This window comes from Schistocerca gregaria, chromosome 5, assembly GCF_023897955.1.
Source record: "Schistocerca gregaria isolate iqSchGreg1 chromosome 5, iqSchGreg1.2, whole genome shotgun sequence".
NCBI classification, from domain to species: Eukaryota; Metazoa; Arthropoda; class Insecta; order Orthoptera; family Acrididae; genus Schistocerca; species Schistocerca gregaria.
In genome coordinates, this window is record NC_064924.1 from 461,007,796 (window position 1) to 461,027,622 (window position 19,827).

The 19,827-nt window shown below is 41.5% G+C and overlaps 1 protein-coding gene across 6 annotated transcripts in view; it reads right to left on the bottom strand.

Annotated features, from left to right (window-relative positions):
- The window catches only part of LOC126273168 (trafficking protein particle complex subunit 8), a 269,428-nt gene that overhangs the window by 171,559 nt on the left and 78,042 nt on the right, over window positions 1–19,827 (bottom strand). For all 6 annotated transcript variants that reach the window (XM_049976647.1, XM_049976646.1, XM_049976644.1 and 3 more), the window contains one exon: window positions 8,116–8,364. In XM_049976647.1, the coding sequence (XP_049832604.1) occupies window positions 8,116–8,364 (249 nt within the window). The remainder of the gene's footprint in view (window positions 1–8,115; window positions 8,365–19,827) is intronic.

Below are 19,827 nucleotides of genomic sequence, written 5' to 3' on the forward strand. Positions count from 1 at the left end.
AGCACTCAAAACAGAAGGCAAAATTACAAAAAAGAGTTTTTAAATGGTGTGCAAAGAGATCAATGAGTGTACGGCTGAGCAGCCACCATGCTTTAATAGCTGTGTCAGAATACATAAACATAGAGCACTTCATTAGAGATTCGAGAGAAGTCAGAAGCTAGCTGAAAAAAGTGAAAATGAGCATAAGGAAAGGAATGAGAGAAGCAATGAGCGACTTTGAAACTAAACTTTTGTCAACCAACCTTCTATAAAAATCAAATTGTTTTGCTCTTTGGTAAAATCAGTAAGTGGTTTGGAATCCTCCATTCTTTCACTGTGACCATACTGGCACCGAAATGGAAGATAACAAGAGACGAGGCTGAAATACAGTATTTTGTCTTCCAAAATTGTTTCACCATGGAATATTCTAGCACGGTTCCTCCTTACAATTGTCACACAAACACCGAAATGGCAGATACTGAGCTAAATGACAGTGTAGTATCAGTATGTTATAGATACTGCCAGAGCCGGTGCCTTGAAGATTCCTGCGTGTGCTGCTAGTAGTCTTCGAACATTGCCACCAATGAATAACTTCTACTCTGTCAACGAATGAAGAATGCCAGGATGTTGTTATAAGCAGCAGCCACTTGGGCACCAGCCTCTGCTTTTTTTCCGGTTTGTAGTTCCTTGCTTCTGCTGAGAGTTCCTTGTTGGCAGTTGGTGCCAAACATTACTCCAGGTTGTTGATAGTAGCTCTATTGACAAACATTCAGTGTTTATAGACACATGCCTCTATCAGGCCCCTGCTTATTGATAGCCACATCTGTAACAAGTTGGCAATAGTGAGCAGTTCTTCAGATCACATTTAGCACAATACATTTATTCACACTGCATTTGCATTAACTACTCTTTTGCTTGCCTGTCCAGATTCCTATGGCTGCAGATCCTTCGGGCATCTTCCATCCATTTATCATTAGCAACCTGGTCAAAATAATTGCCAATGTTCAGCACCACAGACTGAAGAATAGAAAAGCAACTCCAATCACTTAGTTGTAGAAATGCATGAAAATCAGATGAGATACTTATAAGATTCCCTTCTAGCAGCTGTACTTCTTAGATTATTGAAGCAACGAAGGCTACCTAGCAACTAGAAAAAAATACAGGTCGTTCCTGTTTTCAAGAAGGGTCATAGGACATATGCACATAATTATAGGCCTATGTCATTGATGTCAACATGTTGTAGAGTTACAGAACATGTTTTATGTTCAAGAATTTCAATATTTCTGGAGAACGAAAATCTCTTCTATAAAAATCAACATCAATTCTGCAATCTGAGATCTTACAAAACTCAGGTTGTTTTTTTCCTCTACGAGATGCACAGTGCTGTAGACAACAGTGCTCAGGTTGAGGCCATGTTCCTTGACTTCAGGAAGACATTTGACATCATCCTGTACAGCCAGTTAGTGAAACAAATAAGACTTATTGAGTATTGGGCCAGATTTGACACTGGATTCAAGACTTCCCTGCAGACAGAGCTCAACACTTCACCTTCTTCTTCTTCTTCTTCTTCTTCTTCTGTGGCTCTACAACTTAAGTTGAGTCTTGGCCTCTTCAACTATATCCTCCCATTTATCCCGGTCCCTTGCTAGCATTTTGCAGTTCCTGTAGCCCATCTTCCGAAGGTCTCCCATGACTCCATCCCCCCATCTAGTTTTTAGTTGACCACGTTCTCTCTGTCCATCTGGCTTTCCTTGTAAAATCTTTTTTGGCATTTCTGTATCATTCATCTGTGCCATGTGTCCAGCCCACCTCAGCATAGATGACTTCACAATTCTTCTAACAAGCTGGTCTTTGTAGATGGCGTAAAATTCATGGTTGTCTCTCCTCCTCCACAATCGCAAATTGGGCTGATGATTCTCACGAGTATACTTCTGCTGAATGCATAGAGCGATTCAGGATACTTTGCTACCACAGCCTACGTCTCAGAGGCTGTATGTAATCACTGATCTAATCAGTTTTTTAAGAATGGTCCTAGTCAGGAGCCTTGAACATAGAAGCTTTGTGAACATAAAATAAGTTTTATTGGCAGCAATTAGTCTTTCTTTATTTAATATGAGGAATCATTTAGGCTGGTTACCATCTAAACCAGGTACTTTAAATGATTGGCTCTTTCAAAGGCAAAACTACCCATTGTTATTTAGGGTTGTATGTTCTCCCTGTGCACTTTCCCAGAAGCTAGGTATTTTGTTTTCTGCCCATTGATATTTAGTCCAACATTCCTGCCAGGCTTTTCAAGTGCAGTGAATGTCTCTTCCACTGTCATCATAGTTCTTGCTACTATGTCAATGTCGTCCGCATCTGCACAGATTTATGAAAAATCTGTTCCCCTACTCAAGATATTTGCTTCTCTCATCACTTTCTCCAAGGCAGCACTGAATAGAAGGCATGCCAGTGCATCACCTTGCCATACTCCATTTTTAATTTCCAAAGCATTGGACAATATTTGTCCAGTTTTTATGCAACCTTTTGTTTCTCTCGGTGTCATTCTTACTACCCTTATCAGTATTTTTGGAATATCCAATTTACCTAGAACTTTAAATAGTTGCTTTCTGTCCATGCTATCATGAGCTGCTTTAAAAATCAATAAAAAGATATGTTTTAATCCCATATTCCTATGTTTTTTTCCAGAATTTGTGTTAGGGTAAATAGCTGGTCAATGGTTGACGTACTGGGAATAAGTCTGTATTGGTATGGCCCTGTTTCCCTCACTATTATTGGAAGGAGATGGTCGTACAGCATGTTATACAGGATTTTCTATCCCAGATTAAGCATTGTGATCCCTCTATAGTTACCACATTCCATCTGGTCACCTTTCTTATATATTGGCCATATAATTTCCTCTTTCCATGCTGGAGGTATTTCCTCTTCTTCCCATATTAAATTAACCAGTTTCATGATGTTCATTTCCAATCCAGAGCCTCTCCTTGCTTGAAAAGTTCTGTTGGTGTGCCGTCTGTTCCTGCTGCCTTCTTGTTCTTTAATTTCCTCATTGTATTTCTCACCTCTTCTAAGTTAGGTGGGTCCACACTGTTATCTGAGTCCTCTTCTTCCTGTATTTATGATGGATTCCGTGGTACAACTGGTCTCAGATTTTCAAAGTAGTGATGCCACATCTCACATATCTCCTTCCCTTCACTTATAATTTCGCCATTATCTTTCATGAAACTTGTTCAACCCTTAAAAGGTTTCCGTACCTTTTTCATCTCCCTATGAAATTTCTGCACTTCCCAGAAACCCCAATTCTTCAGTATTTACCTCCATCTACTCCGTCTTTTTCCTTTGATGGGTCATTTTTTCAGTTATCTGTTTTTCTTTATATTCTTCCATTATCCTCCTGGTACAATGTGGTTGTAATGTCCTTCTGTATGCTTCATTTTTTCATTTGTTACTGCTTCACATTCAGTATCAAACCACGAATTTCTTGTTTGCCTTATGCTGTTCTCAAGTATCTCGCTTGCTGCTGCTTGCACTGTCTTTTTTATCTTTTCCCAATGATCTTCAATGTTGTTACATTCTACAGCACTTCCAGTGGCCCGAATTATTCTCTCCTGGTATCATTCCCTTGCTTCCTCCGATTCTAAAGTTGTGATGTTATATTTCTGTGTATCGGGGCAGGTTCCTCTCGCTGCATTTGATGATCTTGCCCTCACCCGTGCCCAAACTAGAAAGTGATCCATGTTTATACTTGGACCTCTTAAACTCCTTACATCCAATAAGTCCGATTTGTGCCTCACATCAATTAGTACATGGTCGATCTGATGTACTGTATTTCCATCTGGAGCTGTCCATGCTCCCTTATGTTTTTATTTGTTTGGGAACAATGGTGAGCCTACCACCATGTTTCTAGATGTTGCAAATAATATCAGTCTTGTTGCATTGTCATTACTTATGGCATGTTTACTATAGATGCCAATTACTATAGATGCCAATTACTTTCCAGATATTCGTAGAAATCATCTTTCTCCTCATCCTCTGGTTCTACAGTTTGTGCATCGGCATTAATCATGGAGTAATTGAAGAATTTTCCTTTTATCCTAAGTGTTGATAGTCTCGGGTTTATGGGGTTGAATCCAATTATGAAATGCTTTATTTGATGATGCACCACAAATCCTGTCCCGAACTCATGGTTCCTTTCATTACAGCTAAAAACATGTTTGCTTCTTTCTTTTCAAGGATTCCACATCTGGTCCATCTTACTTCTTGTTATGCTATGATTCTCTGCTTCAGGTTCATAATCTGATCTAACTCCCTTCTTCTGTAACTGTCAATGATATTTCCCTTTGTCTGCAGTAGTAAGTGCATATCTGCTGTATGGACACTCTCCAAATAGCATCCGCCTGGAACAGTGATCACGAATCAGCTGTCTATAGGTTATTTAGTTTGCATAGTAGCATCCACTTGGTGATTGAGCAACTGCCTGCACAGATATAGGTGCATCTTATAGTAGCGAGTTTCATAATGGAAAAAACAAAAGGTGTTCATTAGATGTCGGCAATAAATTTAAAGTAACAGCATATACAGAACAACACGGAAACAGAGCAGCTGAGCAACATTTTGGCCCTCCGCCAACAGGAAAAAAAAAGAGGAAGACTAAATGTGCAGATAGACGACTAAATGCAAAAAGGCCAAAGCTAAATGATGGCTTATTGAAATGTATTCAAGGGCACCATCAAAACAGCATCGGAATTAATACAAAAAGATTCAAGTAAACACCCACAAGCTAGCACTATAGCGGAAATTAACAAACTTAAGGGTGGAGTGGGTTGGTGCTACAGGTTTATGAAACGTCACAGACTTAGCATGGGAACCAAAACCAAAATATCTCAGTAAATGCTACAGGGGTATGAAGAGAAAAAATTATCTTTACATTGCTTTATTATTCAACACTAAAAGAAAACCAGCATGGAACTAAGCCAAACAGTGAATATGTACGAAACTCCTCCGACAGGTGATGTATCGAGTCACGGAATGTTACCAAGCACTGTTGTCATGAAATTATAAGAACAAGTAGACAAGAAAAAGTGCACTACATTGTTGTCCTTTCATGTTGTGCTGATGGTATTAAGCTTAATCCAATGATCATTTTCAAGCGCATAACAACGTCAACACCTTCTGAAATACTGCCAGGTGGTGGTGTTCATGTATATGACAAGGGCTGGACGAGGCTGGTATGGAATTATGGATTAGCAGAATGTGGGAGAGAAGGTGCTTTACTAAAGAAGAGTTCTCTTCTTGTGCTGGATCAGTTTTGTAGTCATTTGAAAAATTCTTTGAAATAGAAAATGAGACAGGGAAATGCAGAGCTTTCTGTTATTCTGGCAGGACTTATTTCACAATTTGCAATTTCTTGGATGTCTCGATAAATAAATCATTTAAAATGTATCTGAGAAAGGGCTGGAACAAATGGATGAAACTCGACATGAATTCACGTCGAAGGGAGTTTTAACCCTCAAGCGGATAAGCCGTTTTCCATAACACGAGCGGGTGCGTGGCGCAATTTGTACACGTGAAAAGAATATGTTTCCTTATGTTACCAATGTAAGTCATGTATGATGAAAATCACAGTTTAATCTTAGTTTATTTCAACAAGGAGAAAATAAACTTACATAATATGAGCTAAACTACAGTTTAATTAAACAATAATGAAATAAATTTTCACTATAAAACACTGTTGCCAAGGACAGGTGTTAAAAAGCCAATACTGACACTTTGGAAGCATTAAGCAGTGCAGCTGCATCAAATCTCAGTCAGCTGCTTATTTGATCACTAATTATCTCATAGACAACTGGCTTAATGTGGGATTATGTTGCTAGTTCCTAGCTGGGGTCATTTTTTTTTAAACTGATCGTAAATTTTTTCTCACCAAGCTCACTTTGTATTTTATATTACTGTTGCTCCCTTGGACATACGACAATGCAATTTATCGCTGTCTGAAGTAATACTGAAGGAATAGGTATAGATTTGTATTATGAAACAAAAATGGAACCGCACAAAATCATTTTATTTTTGGCTGGCGCACTTTATACACAGGCGCACCCGCTCGAGGGTTAAAATGACCTACAATCAAACAAGTGAGTCGGTGAATAAAACAGTCATGGTCTAGAGTCAGAGAAGACATTACCGTTAAATCTTTCAAGAAGTGCAGCATAAGTAACACACCCAATGGCAGTGAAGACCATCTTATATAAGGAGAGGACAATGATGACCACGAAGAGGAAGAAGAAGAAATTTCAGATGACAATTCCCAGGGATTTTGAAGGTTAGTTCGGTTGTATAAACAATTTTTTTTAAGTTTGGTTTTGCAATCCAATAATAAAAGTGGCAAAAACGTTAGCTTTAAAAAATGCTTAAAAATTAAGGTGCATCTTACAGTCCATAAAATATGATAACAATAATATATACTCAAGCTTCTACAATATAAAGGCAGTGGACAGTGAGCACGGTGCCAGTCTTCTGCAAAAGTTCCTATGAAGAAATCTGTTGTACAACGTCCTAGTGATTGGATTATCAGCAACACATTAATGCACCACCTCTATTTAATTAAGGGTATTTGTCAAAAATACTAAGCACAATTTCACTCCTCCTCCTCTGCCTCTTCTGATTTCACTAATTACCTTATTCTCTGAGGAAACAGAAAAATTATTTTAAACACTAACAGAATTTCTTTCGTTTGTCAGTTTGTGAACTTGAGCAATTAGCCCAAAATTAGGTTATAAGGGTAATTATAAATCTACGAAGCTTTTGTCGGTATAGGTAAAGGAATAAACATAACTTAACAACTTTTTTAAGTGGGGTCAGCAAGTTAGTTCAAAAGAACCATCACCCACTGATGGGAGTGTCTCTGACTGCAGAAAAAAAAGACAGTGAATAAGATAGAGAAAGTATTTTGTGTGATAGAATTTGCCTGTTACCAATTGTGAGTGAGTGTGCGGAGAGTCTTCCATGGCAAGACATCACCAGTTTACAACAGCACAGTGAAATTGTACAAGAAAATCAAGGATGAAAGTTGTTTGTGCGAAATAAAATAATGGGGCCAACAGCACATGTCAGAACAGATAATGGATAGTGTGAGTGACATGATGATGTGATATCCCACAAAATCTACAAATCGAGCTAGTATACAAACTGAACATTCCTCAGCAAACAGTGTGAAATATTCTTTGTATGTGATTTAGAGTGAAGCCATACACTCCTGCAAGTTGTAAGCCACGATGACAAATTTTGCCATCTGCATTTCCACACAGATATGCAAAAATATCTTGAAAATCTTCAGTGAGAAAGTCACTTTTCATCTTCCTGACAAGGTCAGCCAACCGAACACATGTATGGGGGACAGAAAATCCTTAAGCAACTGTTAAACTTGTAAAGGGTTCCAAGAAAGTTAAGGTGTTCTGTGCCATATCCAACAACACTGACAGGTCTTCCTTCTTCACTGAGAGGACTATCTATGGTATCATCTACATCAACAAGATGCTATTGTCACTCATGCAACAAGCTGAAACTGCTAACAGGGATTTCATCTTTCAACAAGAGGCTGCCCAACCACATTTGGCAGTTGTGTGCAGGAGACATTGCTACACTGCTGTACAAACCATGCTGTGGCCAATGACCTGCCACTACTCAAGTGGCTGCCACTGCGACGTTATGCCTTATAATTATTATTTTTTTATTAACTGGGTTACATCAAGGACAACATTTATGCTCCAACTCTAGCACAGAAACTCAAAGACTTGTAACACCTCATCACACCCCATCACAGTGGCTGTTCTTACCATCACTCCCGATACACTCGGTCAGGTATGGGGAGAATTTGACTATCGATTAAATGTGTGTCATGTGGGTGAACACACAGAACATTTATAAATACTGTAAAAAAATTAGTGTGTCTTTCACATGATGTATCATCTGTTATATTGTTCTTGGCCATTTATCTGTATCAATTTTTTGAAATGCTTCATGAACTTTATAACTGCCCTGCATATGAAGTCATGCAAAATAAAAAATATTCAAATCAGCAGAAGATAACTCTTCAACTGAGATTTATAGATGGGAAGGAATTAACTTCTGTGAACATACTTGCACGAGTTGAGGTAAGTCGATATGCTCTCCTCCATGTACTCCTGTGCCTTTCTCGTTGGCTCCCCTTGCATAAAGGCAGACAGTGCTGCCATTTCCAATGCTCCTGCATAGTAAAGCCATGCTTGGTCAGCAGAGAAATCCCGCTTAGCAGAATGGTATGCTTGGAAAGCCAGTGTGTAGTGGCCAAACATGAAGCACAAATCACCGAGTCTTCTCAGTTGCAGTTCTGGTGAGTCAGTACTATAGCTGAAAGAAACACACAACACTGAATTGTAATTCATATAGTCTTTCATTAATCATGTTCTGTAAAGCCCACCAATGAGACCCTGCATGGCTGTGTAATTAGTCAAGTTACACATTAACAAAACAAAAGCGAATCACAAGAACTTAATCTGTACATTGAATTAACAGTAAACTATCACTACAGTGGGGAATTATTGTGACGCCACTGTCTTTGTTGTCTCAGGCGTGTAACGAGCCAACCACATTTCATCTCCAGTCACAATAGAACTCAGAAAATCCTCACTTTCTAATTCAAGTTGTCCAAGAAATTAGCAGGCACTACCGACCCAATTTGTCGTGTGCTCCTATGTCACCTGTTTTGGGACCCATCTTGCACACAGTTTCCAGTACACCAGCATTTATGTAAATGTCTCGAATAAGATAATTCTTGAGAGTATTGGAAATATTACAGAAATTTCATCCACTGTCAACTGGTGGTCTTCATGAACAGTTTCCTTGATTTCTGCCACCAACTAATCAGTCAAAATGGAAGATCTTCCACTCCTCTGTCTTGTTACAGGGAGACAATTATTGAACTATGTGAAATAAAATTCTGAACTGTTTGCATTATGACATTAAAACTGCATGGTTGACTGTGGGGCATAACAGGAATTAGTATGTGCATATGGTTTGGTTTAGTGATGAAGCCCATTTTCATTTGGATGGGTTCATCAATGAGCAAAATTGACACATTTTGGGTACTGAGAACCCGCACTTCATGATCAGGATGTCTCTTCACCCTCTACATGTGACTGTGGTGTGCAGTGTCCAGTCACGAAATAATTGGTGCAATATTCCTTGATGGCACACTGACTACCAAACGGTACACGAAGGTTTTGGGAGATGGTTTCATCCCCATTAACCAAAGCGACCCTAATTTTGATGGTATGTGGTACATGCAAGTCTGAACTCGACCCCAGAGAAGCAGGAGAGAGTTTGATGGCATGGAGGAGCACTTTGGGGACTGCATTCTGGCTCTGGGGTTTCCAGAGGCCACTGGCATGGGCCTCTATTGGTGGCCATATTCTCCAGATCTGTACACAAGCGACTCCATTTTGTGGAGCTATATTAAAGACAAGGTGTACAGCAATAACCCCACAACCATTGCTGAGCTGAAAACAGCCATTCAGGGGGTAACTGACAGCATCACTGTTCCGACACTTTAGTGGGTCATGCAGAATTTCTGCTATTCATCTGCACCATATCACCACCAATAATGGCAGGCATACCAAACATGTCATAATCAAAATTTGAATATCTATAGTGACATTTAAATGTTGAATAATGTTTGTGCATGTCATAGTTTGTAACGAATTTATGTTTATTTATATACCAGTATATAATTGTCACCGTGTATGAACATTTGTTCTGCCACCAATAAACTCCCTACACCACTTAAGAACACTCTGTTCATAACACCTTCACCATAAGCAATTCTGATTCACACAAAAAAGTGGGTAGGTGTCACCCCTTCCATGAGTAGGAAGCGGATCACAGCAACTGGCTCACACTTGGCGGAAATCCTTACTGACATCTTTCATGCAACTGGACACTACAAAGTAATTTTAAGTACAACCACATTCCTGCGATGCTTGCTCTGTTCAGAGCAACCCCCTCTATCCCTCAGTGTTGCCAACCCACAAAAAACCACAGTTTGTTACGATAACAGTACACTTACTTTCTGAACATGCCTCGTATGTAGAAGTATTCTCCTCCTAGAACTAGATACTTTAAATCTCAGTAGTAACCTATCCCTCATCTTTGTTCTGTTTGATTTTATAATTAATTATTTGTTCCAGAGGAAAACAAGATAAGGTGCTACTGGAATATGTTTAAGAAAGAGTTAAATTTTCTATCTACTCTATCTGGCTTTGTAAATTTCTCCCAAATATTTCTTCCCATAATTTCTCACTAAATACTAGAATTGAGCCATAGTTGTCGATTCTGTATTACAATCCATCTGATTTGTAACTAACAGGCCAACATATTTTATGGTTAACTTCCGACCATCATGGTCCGATGTACCACTGACTACTGGTTTTACAGCTAAATCACTGCAAGTTGTTGGCTCTAAACAAAATGTAAATAGGTGCCGCACTACGTGCTTCCATCTTCATATGGAATTTTACTGTGGAAAATAGTGCAAAGCTGGATACCAACCCTAGGTGCTCTCAGTCAGTGCTCTGTGACAGACTGTATATTACTTTATTTTTCTTCTGTACTTTCTACATTTCAGCTTTTACACTATTATCGGGTACAATGCTAAAAGTAATTACATCTTGAACGCATGTCTAGTCTCATTTATCTGATTTGGGCTGACTATCAGATATGACACGTTAATTGCATAAGAACTTTTAGCATTGTCTTCGATAATGGCATAAAAGACCAAGTTTAGGTAGTGCAGAAGAAAAATACAGTAATAAACAGTCAAATGGTGGTCTATTGCTTCAAAAAATTCTGCAGGATTATGCCTGAGTACTATCGAAAACTTTTTACCAAGAGTGAAGCCTCTAAAAACAATGATTCTCCTGTTAAGTTTGTGTAATCCCATTAAAACTGTTTCTAGCTGCTTTGTAAAGCTCACAATACTCTGTTAATTGCCTATAAACTGTCAGTACTACAAGCTTGGTTTGGCACAGCAAGCAAAGTTGTTAAACAATATTCACTAAACTGAAGGTCATACCACACAGCTCTATTTTTACCATATATAGTCACTCTCCTTTTTCTTCTTGTTGGTTTTACAGTTGTACGACATTAGCTTGACTCCGTCAAGAAGAATCAGTTCAGTTTAAGTGATTTTCAAGTCATGTTCAAGCAGTTCATCTCATTTATTCATCTTTCATTTGTACACTCTATACTTCATTGAATCCCATAAACAAAAATTTAATGGTGTCAAGTCCAGTGCTCTTAGTGGCCAGTTAACTGTACTATCATGACCGATATAATGATTAGAGTAGGTGTGGTTGAGAAGTTTACTGCCACATCTAATACAATGTGAAGAGGCTCCATCATGCTGGAAGAACACTGCAGACCCTTAGGATAAAGGAACATCCTCAAGGTGTTTAACACCTTCTCCATGCAGATGGAGAAGCTCGCATGTTTGCAAGACGCTGAGGGCTACGCCAAGAGTACTGCAGCTACTGGCATCATCCCCCGTGCCAGAGAGGCCTATCCTGTTTTATTTTTTCCATCTAATTTTATCCATTCATTCACCTAAGTAGTTTATGAAAAAGAGTAAAATGACCACACCAATGAAGCCTACGAGGCTAGCGAAGAGAGATGAAGAACATTAATTTTCATATGTTTGTAAAAACTCCTGCCATATGTTTCATCAATCTTGTTCTGTGCCTTTTGCCGTCCATGACAGAGAGATGAAGTGAATTTCTGTTTAGTTCACTAATAATATGGAATATATTAATTCTTATGGTACAAAGTTAATGTCACTTATAAGCTCCTTATTTCACCTGATCTATCTGTCACAGGTACCCGTGATACTTCTGAGAAACAAAAAATTTAAGCATAGAAAGCTGGACACTGTAGCATTGTCTTTAAAGAATAAGAGTAGGTAAATAGCTTCGAGGCTCAAACAACTATCAAATAATAACATATTTTTCATGCATATGAAAAATCATAAGCCTGACTGTCTGGAGTGTGCAGTGCTGTGCATAAATTAGATGAGACACATTCTCCCAAGTGAACTAACTATTGTTGCGTTTCTTGGGCGGTGCCCCAACTGGGTAGCGTCGTAATTTCTCCATAATACACTCCTGGAAATTGAAATAAGAACACCGTGAATTCATTGTCCCAGGAAGGGGAAACTTTATTGACACATTCCTGGGGTCAGATACATCACATGATCACACTGACAGAACCACAGGTACACAGACACAGGCAACAGAGCATGCATAATGTCGACACTAGTACAGTGTATATCCACCTTTCGCAGCAATGCAGGCTGTTATTCTCCCATGGAGATGATCATGGAGATGCTGGATGTAGTCCTGTGGAACGGCTTGCCATGCCATTTCCACCTGGCGCCTCAGTTGGACCAGCGTTCGTGCTGGACGTGCTGGACGTGCAGACCGCGTGAGACGACGCTCATCCAGTCCCAAACATGCTCAATGGGGGACAGATCCGGAGATCTTGCTGGCCAGGGTAGTTGACTTACACCTTCTAGAGCACGTTGGGTGGCACGGGATACATGCGGACGTGCATTGTCCTGTTGGAACAGCAAGTACCCTTGCCGGTCTAGGAATGGTAGAACGATGGGTTCGATGATGGTTTGGATGTACCGTGCACTATTCAGTGTCCCCTCGACGATCACCAGAGGTGTACGGCCAGTGTAGGAGATCGCTCCCCACACCATGATGCCGGGTGTTGGCCCTGTGTGCCTCGGTCATATGCAGTCCTGATTGTGTCGCTCACCTGCACGGCACCAAACACGCATACGACCATCATTGGCACCAAGGCAGAAGCGACTCTCATCGCTGAAGACGACACGTCTCCATTCGTCCCTCCATTCACGCCTGTCGCGACACCACTGGAGGCGGGCTGCACGATGTTGGGGCGTGAGTGAAAGACGGCCTAACGGTGTGCGGGACCATAGCCCAGCTTCATGGAGACGGTTGCGAATGGTCCTCGCCGATACCCCACGAGCAACAGTGTCCCTAATTTGCTGGGAAGTGGCGGTGCGGTCCCCTACGGCACTGCGTAGGATCCTAAGGTCTTGGCGTGCATCCATGCGTCGCTGCGGTCCGGTCCCAGGTCGACGGGCATGTGCACCTTCCGCCGACCACTGGCGACAACATCGATGTACTGTGGAGACCTCACGCCCCACGTGTTGAGCAATTCGGCGGTACGTCCACCCGGCCTCCCCGTATGCCCACTATACGCCCTCACTCAAAGTCCGTCAACTGCACATACGGTTCACGTCCACGCTGTCGCGGCATGCTACCAGTGTTAAAGACAGCGATGGAGCTCCGTATGCCACGGCAAACTGGCTGACACTGACGGCGGCGGTGCACAAATGCTGCGCAGCTAGCACCATTCGACGGCCAACACCACGGTTCCTGGTGTGTCAGCTGTGCCGTGCGTGTGATCATTGCTTGCACAGCCCTCTCGTAGTGTCCGGAGCAAGTATGGTGGGTCTGACACACCGGTGTCAATGTGTCTTTATTAATTAGATAATCCTGTAGTCAGATTTCGATGGCCTCTTTAGTAACGCAGTCCCAGAAGTGGGAGGATTGACACAGTTTTTTTGTTTTTTCATAGTCCATAGTATGGCCAGTCTTTATACAATTGTCAGCCATGGATTCGGTATGGCGCTTGTGTTCGCAGCACCTCTCTTCTACAGTGCGGACTGTCTCCCCACCGTATGATTTTCAGCACTGACAGGGAATTTGATAAACGACTGGTTTTCAAAGGCCTAGGCCATCTTTCATTGAACCCGGTAGAGTCAAGGTTTCTCCAGGGGGTTGGAATACACATTTCACATTGTGTTTCCCCAGTATTCTACCAATTTTTTTAGGTGTTTCCGACAAATGGACTGCACGCCAGTGACTTGTGTTCTTCTGTTTCTTCTTCTTGTTCTCTTGTCGCAGTCTGTCTGAGTGCATGTCTTATTTGCTTCTGGTTGTACCCATTTGTCCGAAATATCTCTAAGTGCTGCCGTTCTGCTGGAAGGCTCTCCTGATCACAGATCGATCGTGCCCTGTGAAGAAGTGCGTGCAAAACGTGCTACAGGACAATCTAATTAACAAAGGCAGCGGCCTTCAAATTGGTCAGGCTTGGAACCCTGCACTCAGCCTGGAGACAAAGATGCGGTCTCAGAGATCGAGGACCGCCCCCAACGGCAGCAGCAGAGAGACTGCAGACCCCAGTTCACACCCAGGCGCCACTTCCCCCACCACCTCCAGTAGCTGCTGCACCGTGTACGTCTGCGGGAATATTGTGGAGAAATTACGACACACAGTCGGATACCCAAGAACTGTTCAAATTGGAAATATGCTGGGAAAACGTCAGATCGCATATCCAGTACCTCTACAGAGAGGAAATGCTTCAACAGACGAAGAAGCTGGACAAGCTGCAGAACAAGAAGGAGCAACTGCTGTGCTCACTTGCGTTCCTGCTTAGATGCCGAGACGGTACTGTCGTGCTGCCTTTCGCCAAGATAACTCACCACATAAGGACTGCAGCAGCCAGGCGCATCATGAGATGAGCCAGTTTAGCGCTGGTAAGAGAGAGAATTCATTGTACTCGGCGCTGCCTGGATGACACTTCGAAGAAACTGCCGGATGTCCATCTCAAGATATCTTCAGTTCTATCTCCCAAATCATGGGAAAGTGCTGACGCTGCCACCTGGACACAAGGATATGGCGTACGAAGAAAAGCTACAAGTAAGCAGACATCGAAGTTTGAACGCCTCGTAGCAGGACAGAAGACTACGCAAGAACCACCTAAGCGTACTGTCATCAACCTTACAGGAAGAATGATCAATGACGCAACATGTTGGTGCTCAAGAAAGGACTCAACTTCGCCCCAATCCTGACACCTCTACCGATTGTGGACATTATAAGCAGTGTGGAGCAGGCCACCTACACTCTACCAGCCAATGAAGCAGAAGAAATGCGTCACGAAACGTGCCGTGCGCTCACCAGGTCGATACCACTGAAACAGAACATCTCGAAGGAGGAGAGAGCGGCCATCCACGAGTTACACAGCAATCCTGAGTTAGTGGCCTTGCCTGCTGACAAAGGCAATGCTACAGTACTGCTCCTGCACTCAGAATATAAGAGAAAAATGTACTAATTTCACGATGACACAGCGTACAGAACGATAGAAGGAGACCCAACAAGTCACCTTCAAAGAAGAACCGTTGAACTTCTTCACAGTACATTTGATGGAAAAGCTGTCAAGAAACTTCTACCAAAAGCGGCTGCACCACCACAGCTGTATGGGCTACCAAAGGTCCACAAGGATGTGACACCTATGTGTCCAATAGTCAGCAAAATAAGAGCAGCAACCTATGAACTGGCCCAACACCTGACGGGTGCCCTTAGTCCATTTCTGGGAAAATGCGAACACCACATACTCAATTCCATCCATTTTGTGCAGCGTATACAAGAACTTCGGCTCCAGAATAGCGACTTGTTAGTGAGCTTCGACGTAGTGTCCCTCTTCACTAGGGTACTACTGAAAGACACCATCAATCTGATATGCAAGAAATTCAACAACCTAACAAGGCTGTTCGAGTTCATGCTCACCTCAACATACTTCCTGTTTGACGGAAATTATTATGGACAGACAGATGGCGTTGCCATGGGATGCCCAATTTCACCGGTTGTAGCCAACGTTTTTATGGAGAATTTCGAACAGAAGGCATTAGAACAAGCCAAACAAAAACCAACTTGTTTGTTCCACTACGTGGATGACATGTTCATTGTTTGTTCACATGGACGGGACAGCTTAAATGAATTTCTCGAACACCTCAACTCGCTGCACCTCAACATACAGTTCACAGTGGAGGTGGAGCAGGATGGTGCCCTACCGTTTCTTGACATCCTGGTGAAATGGAAACCTGACGGCAAGCTGGGACACAGTGTATACAGAAAACCTACCACACCGATTTGTACCTAAATGCCTTCAGTTGCCAAACAACTCCCAGCGTGAAGGTGTTTTGCGCACACTTGTTCACAGAGCATGATCGATCTCCGATCAGGACAGCCTACCAGCAGAACTGCAGCACCTTGAGACAGCATTTCGGAAAAATGGGTACAACCAGAAGCAAATAAGACACGCCCTCAGACAGACTGCGCCAAGAGAACAAGAAGAAGAAACAGAAGAACACAAGTCATTGGCGTGCATTCTATTTGTTGGAAACACCTCAAGAAAAAATGGTAGAATCCTGGAGAAACACAACGTGACATGTGTATTCCGACCCCCTGCAGAAACCTTGACTCTACTGCGTTCAGTGAAAGATGACCTAGGCCTTCGAAAACAGGCGTTTATCAAATTCCCTGTCAGTGTGGAAAATCATACATTGGGGAGACAGTCTGCACTGTAGAAGAAAGGTGCCACGAACACAAGCGCCATACCGAATTATGCCAGGCCACTAAATCAGCCGTGGCTGACAATTTTATAAAGACTGGCCATAATATGGACTAAGAAAAAACAAAAATACTCAGTCAATCCTGCCACTTCTGGGACTGCATTACTAAAGATGCCATCAAAATCAGACTACAGGGCGATCTAATTAATAAAGACAGCGGCCTTCAACTTAGTCAGGCTTGGAACCCTGCACTCAGCCTGGAGAGAGAGATGCAGTCCCAGAGATCGAGGACCACCCCCAATGGAGGCAGCAGGGAGACCGCAGACCCCAGTTCAGACCCAGGCGCCGCTTCCCCCACCACCTCCAGTAGCCACCACGCCGGCCACACCAAAGACACCGGGAGAGGAACGGTGGAGGGGGGTAACAGCTAGTATATATAGGGCGCCGAGAGGAACGGCACAGCATTCAGCAGGAACCATCTGAAGATGGCAGTGTATATGTCTGGTGAAATATTGTGGAGAAATTACGACGCTACCTGGTCGGATACCCAAGAACTGTTCAAATTGGAAATACGCCGGAAAAACTCCAGATTGCACATCATAATTATTATTCTTAAAATTATTAATATATAACTGGTGACTGTTCTCTGGATTGGGCCAAATAGATTACACAGGTCCAAAAGTTAAATGATATGAAACGTATTGTGTAGCGTTATATTGTAGTAATTGTTTTTTATTTTCTTTGTTTCATGATTGGAATATCAACAAGAGAAAAGCAAGGTCAAACTCTACATGGAATGCATAAATTACAAATGGTTAATCAGAGGAATTGTATCAACATCATTTAAGATGATTATCTATATGGTAAGAAAGAACTCCAACTTATAGCTCCAATCACTGCTGTTGATAATGCCTCGATCAAAAGTAATATCAATATCTTACCTTGTCCATTCATAAACGAAGCATTTCTTTTTGTAAAACAATAGAGATATGAGTTAAAATTATTTTCATTTTTTGAAATGCGGATACAAAAATTGTAAACAGCAACAATAAGCTGCAATTCTGGTATAGCATATATCACGTACTGATCAGGAAAATTCTCGCAATCAGTTTGAAGATCAAAATTTGATTTTACTTCATATTTAAAAAATGTAACCAGTTAAAAAGGTTGTGCCAACTAATGAAAATAGTGTAGAGATACAAAATGTTGCCACAATGAATGCGATGACAAATTATAGTGACACCGAAAAGGTTGATCACATCAATGACAGCTGGGGATACTACACAAATTCAGTTTATGCTAATTGCAATAATGTGTTACCTCATGATGCTACCATGCTCACGGTAGACAAGACTAATTCCTAGTTCTCACAGAGATACATTTTCTCACATGAAGCCAGTGAAAGACATGCTAGTATGGAGTCAGTAAGTTTCAATTTCCCCATGTCACGAGAATTTGTCTCAAATGTGACAGAACAAGACACCGGTACTCAAGATGCTAATGCATCATAGTGCATTCAATGGAGGACATGTATAAAGGCCTCATTGACCTAATGAAGAACAACAAACTGACCAAAAGTTTAATGAATCAAAAATGAACAAAAACAAATGTTTGATAGTTTTAAGAGTGACCTATCACAGAGGTTCAACAATTTAAGTCAAAATCTACATACTACATTTTTAATGATTTAACATACAAACTTACAGATATGGGGAAGAAATTAAAAGTGGAATTATCCACTGATTTGTCTCAGGAAATTGACAACCTAGATCAAGCAGTATCATCTATAGATGAGGCACAAGAGGACATGGTAGGTAAGCTAAAGATCGTGAGTGAAGTGCAGACTCAGATACAAGACGCTCAGTCAGAAAATTGCAGAAATTTAGAAACTGAAACCTGTACTGTTAATGAGTTGCAATCTTCACATAAAAGTTGCTGGAAGCAGTACAAAAGCTGTCAGTAAAACTGAGCACAAGAGCATAAGACTTAAGTAAAAGCAGGTGAAGAGGTAGTAAAGGAAAGGGAACATGAAATGACTGCTAGGATTGAGCTAAGCTTTAAGGCAGCGGATGAGAAGCTGCAGAGCAGTATAATTAATGCTGCAGATGTCACAAGAGAGATGCCAATAATAAGCAATCAGGTGCAGTCAGAAAGGATAGATAGTAGTAACACTTATCAATCATTTGCTTCCAACCCTTCAAACGGAGAAGAAAATAATTTAAAAGTGCAACAGGCACTGCCAATGCAATACCAGTTGTGCAAAACATATCCAGAGTACAATCATGTGCTTACGAACAATGCCATGGCAGCAACAGACAATACTGTGCGCTTTTCTACTTCATTAATGGATGGGATCTGCTCCGTCATGGGCAATTTTCAATTTGTTTCAACAGAGGGTAAGACAACCAAATCCATAGTGTTTATCAGAGCTTTTCACAACATGTTATCCTGCAACTGGTCAAAACCATAGAAAATCCGGTTCATTGTGGGTTACACACAACGTGATGTTTTATTGCTGGCAACAGATATGGCTCAGAGATGCCATATGTATGAGCAATTTTAATGGGCTTTCTTGGACAAATATTGGTCCACAGCAGTCCAAGAGAGGCCACATCGAGAGGCATTCGACTCACCACCATTCAGTAGTAAACATAGGAGACTGAGGAAGTATTTTGAAAAATACTTAAACAAACCTGGGTGTTGGACAAACCCAGTTTCCCACATGGACGTAATGAAAATACTGAAAAGTCGCCTGCCCGCCCACATCAGGAAAAAGCTGATCACAACACCTGGAAAGAAATAGAGTACTTCTTATTCGTACTCAACTCGGTTGACGTAATTCATAGAGAGACGCCATCACAACCACAGAACATTAATACACAGTGCAGTGTGCACCTTAGCCAAATAGTCAACAGCAGAATGGCGACGGTGGCAATAACCAACGCTGTTGGCACCCACATGCCCTGTACAATAATAATAATACAAGAAATAATTATAGTAATGGTGAAACTGAAAGAACACACAACTCAGGGTACCCTCCGCCACACACCGTCAGGTGGCTTGCAGAGTATGGATGTAGATGTAGAATGTTTCAAAGGAAATCACAAACAGAACTACAATAGACCAGCTTATACTGAACAGAACAGCTATAACCAACAAGTTCACAATGTGCACACAGCAGGCGGCAATAATAAGTACACTAATTGGCAGGAACTAACTGCAAATAGACCATTCAGCAGTCCTCTGCCTGGGAATTACAATCAATGGAATAGCAATCATATACCCAGTGTGCGTCAAGATCAAAGATAATTTAATTCTAGGGCAATACAGCACACGGACTGGCGAGGTCACAATGAAGAGGCTAACCTCTCGGGTCAGGA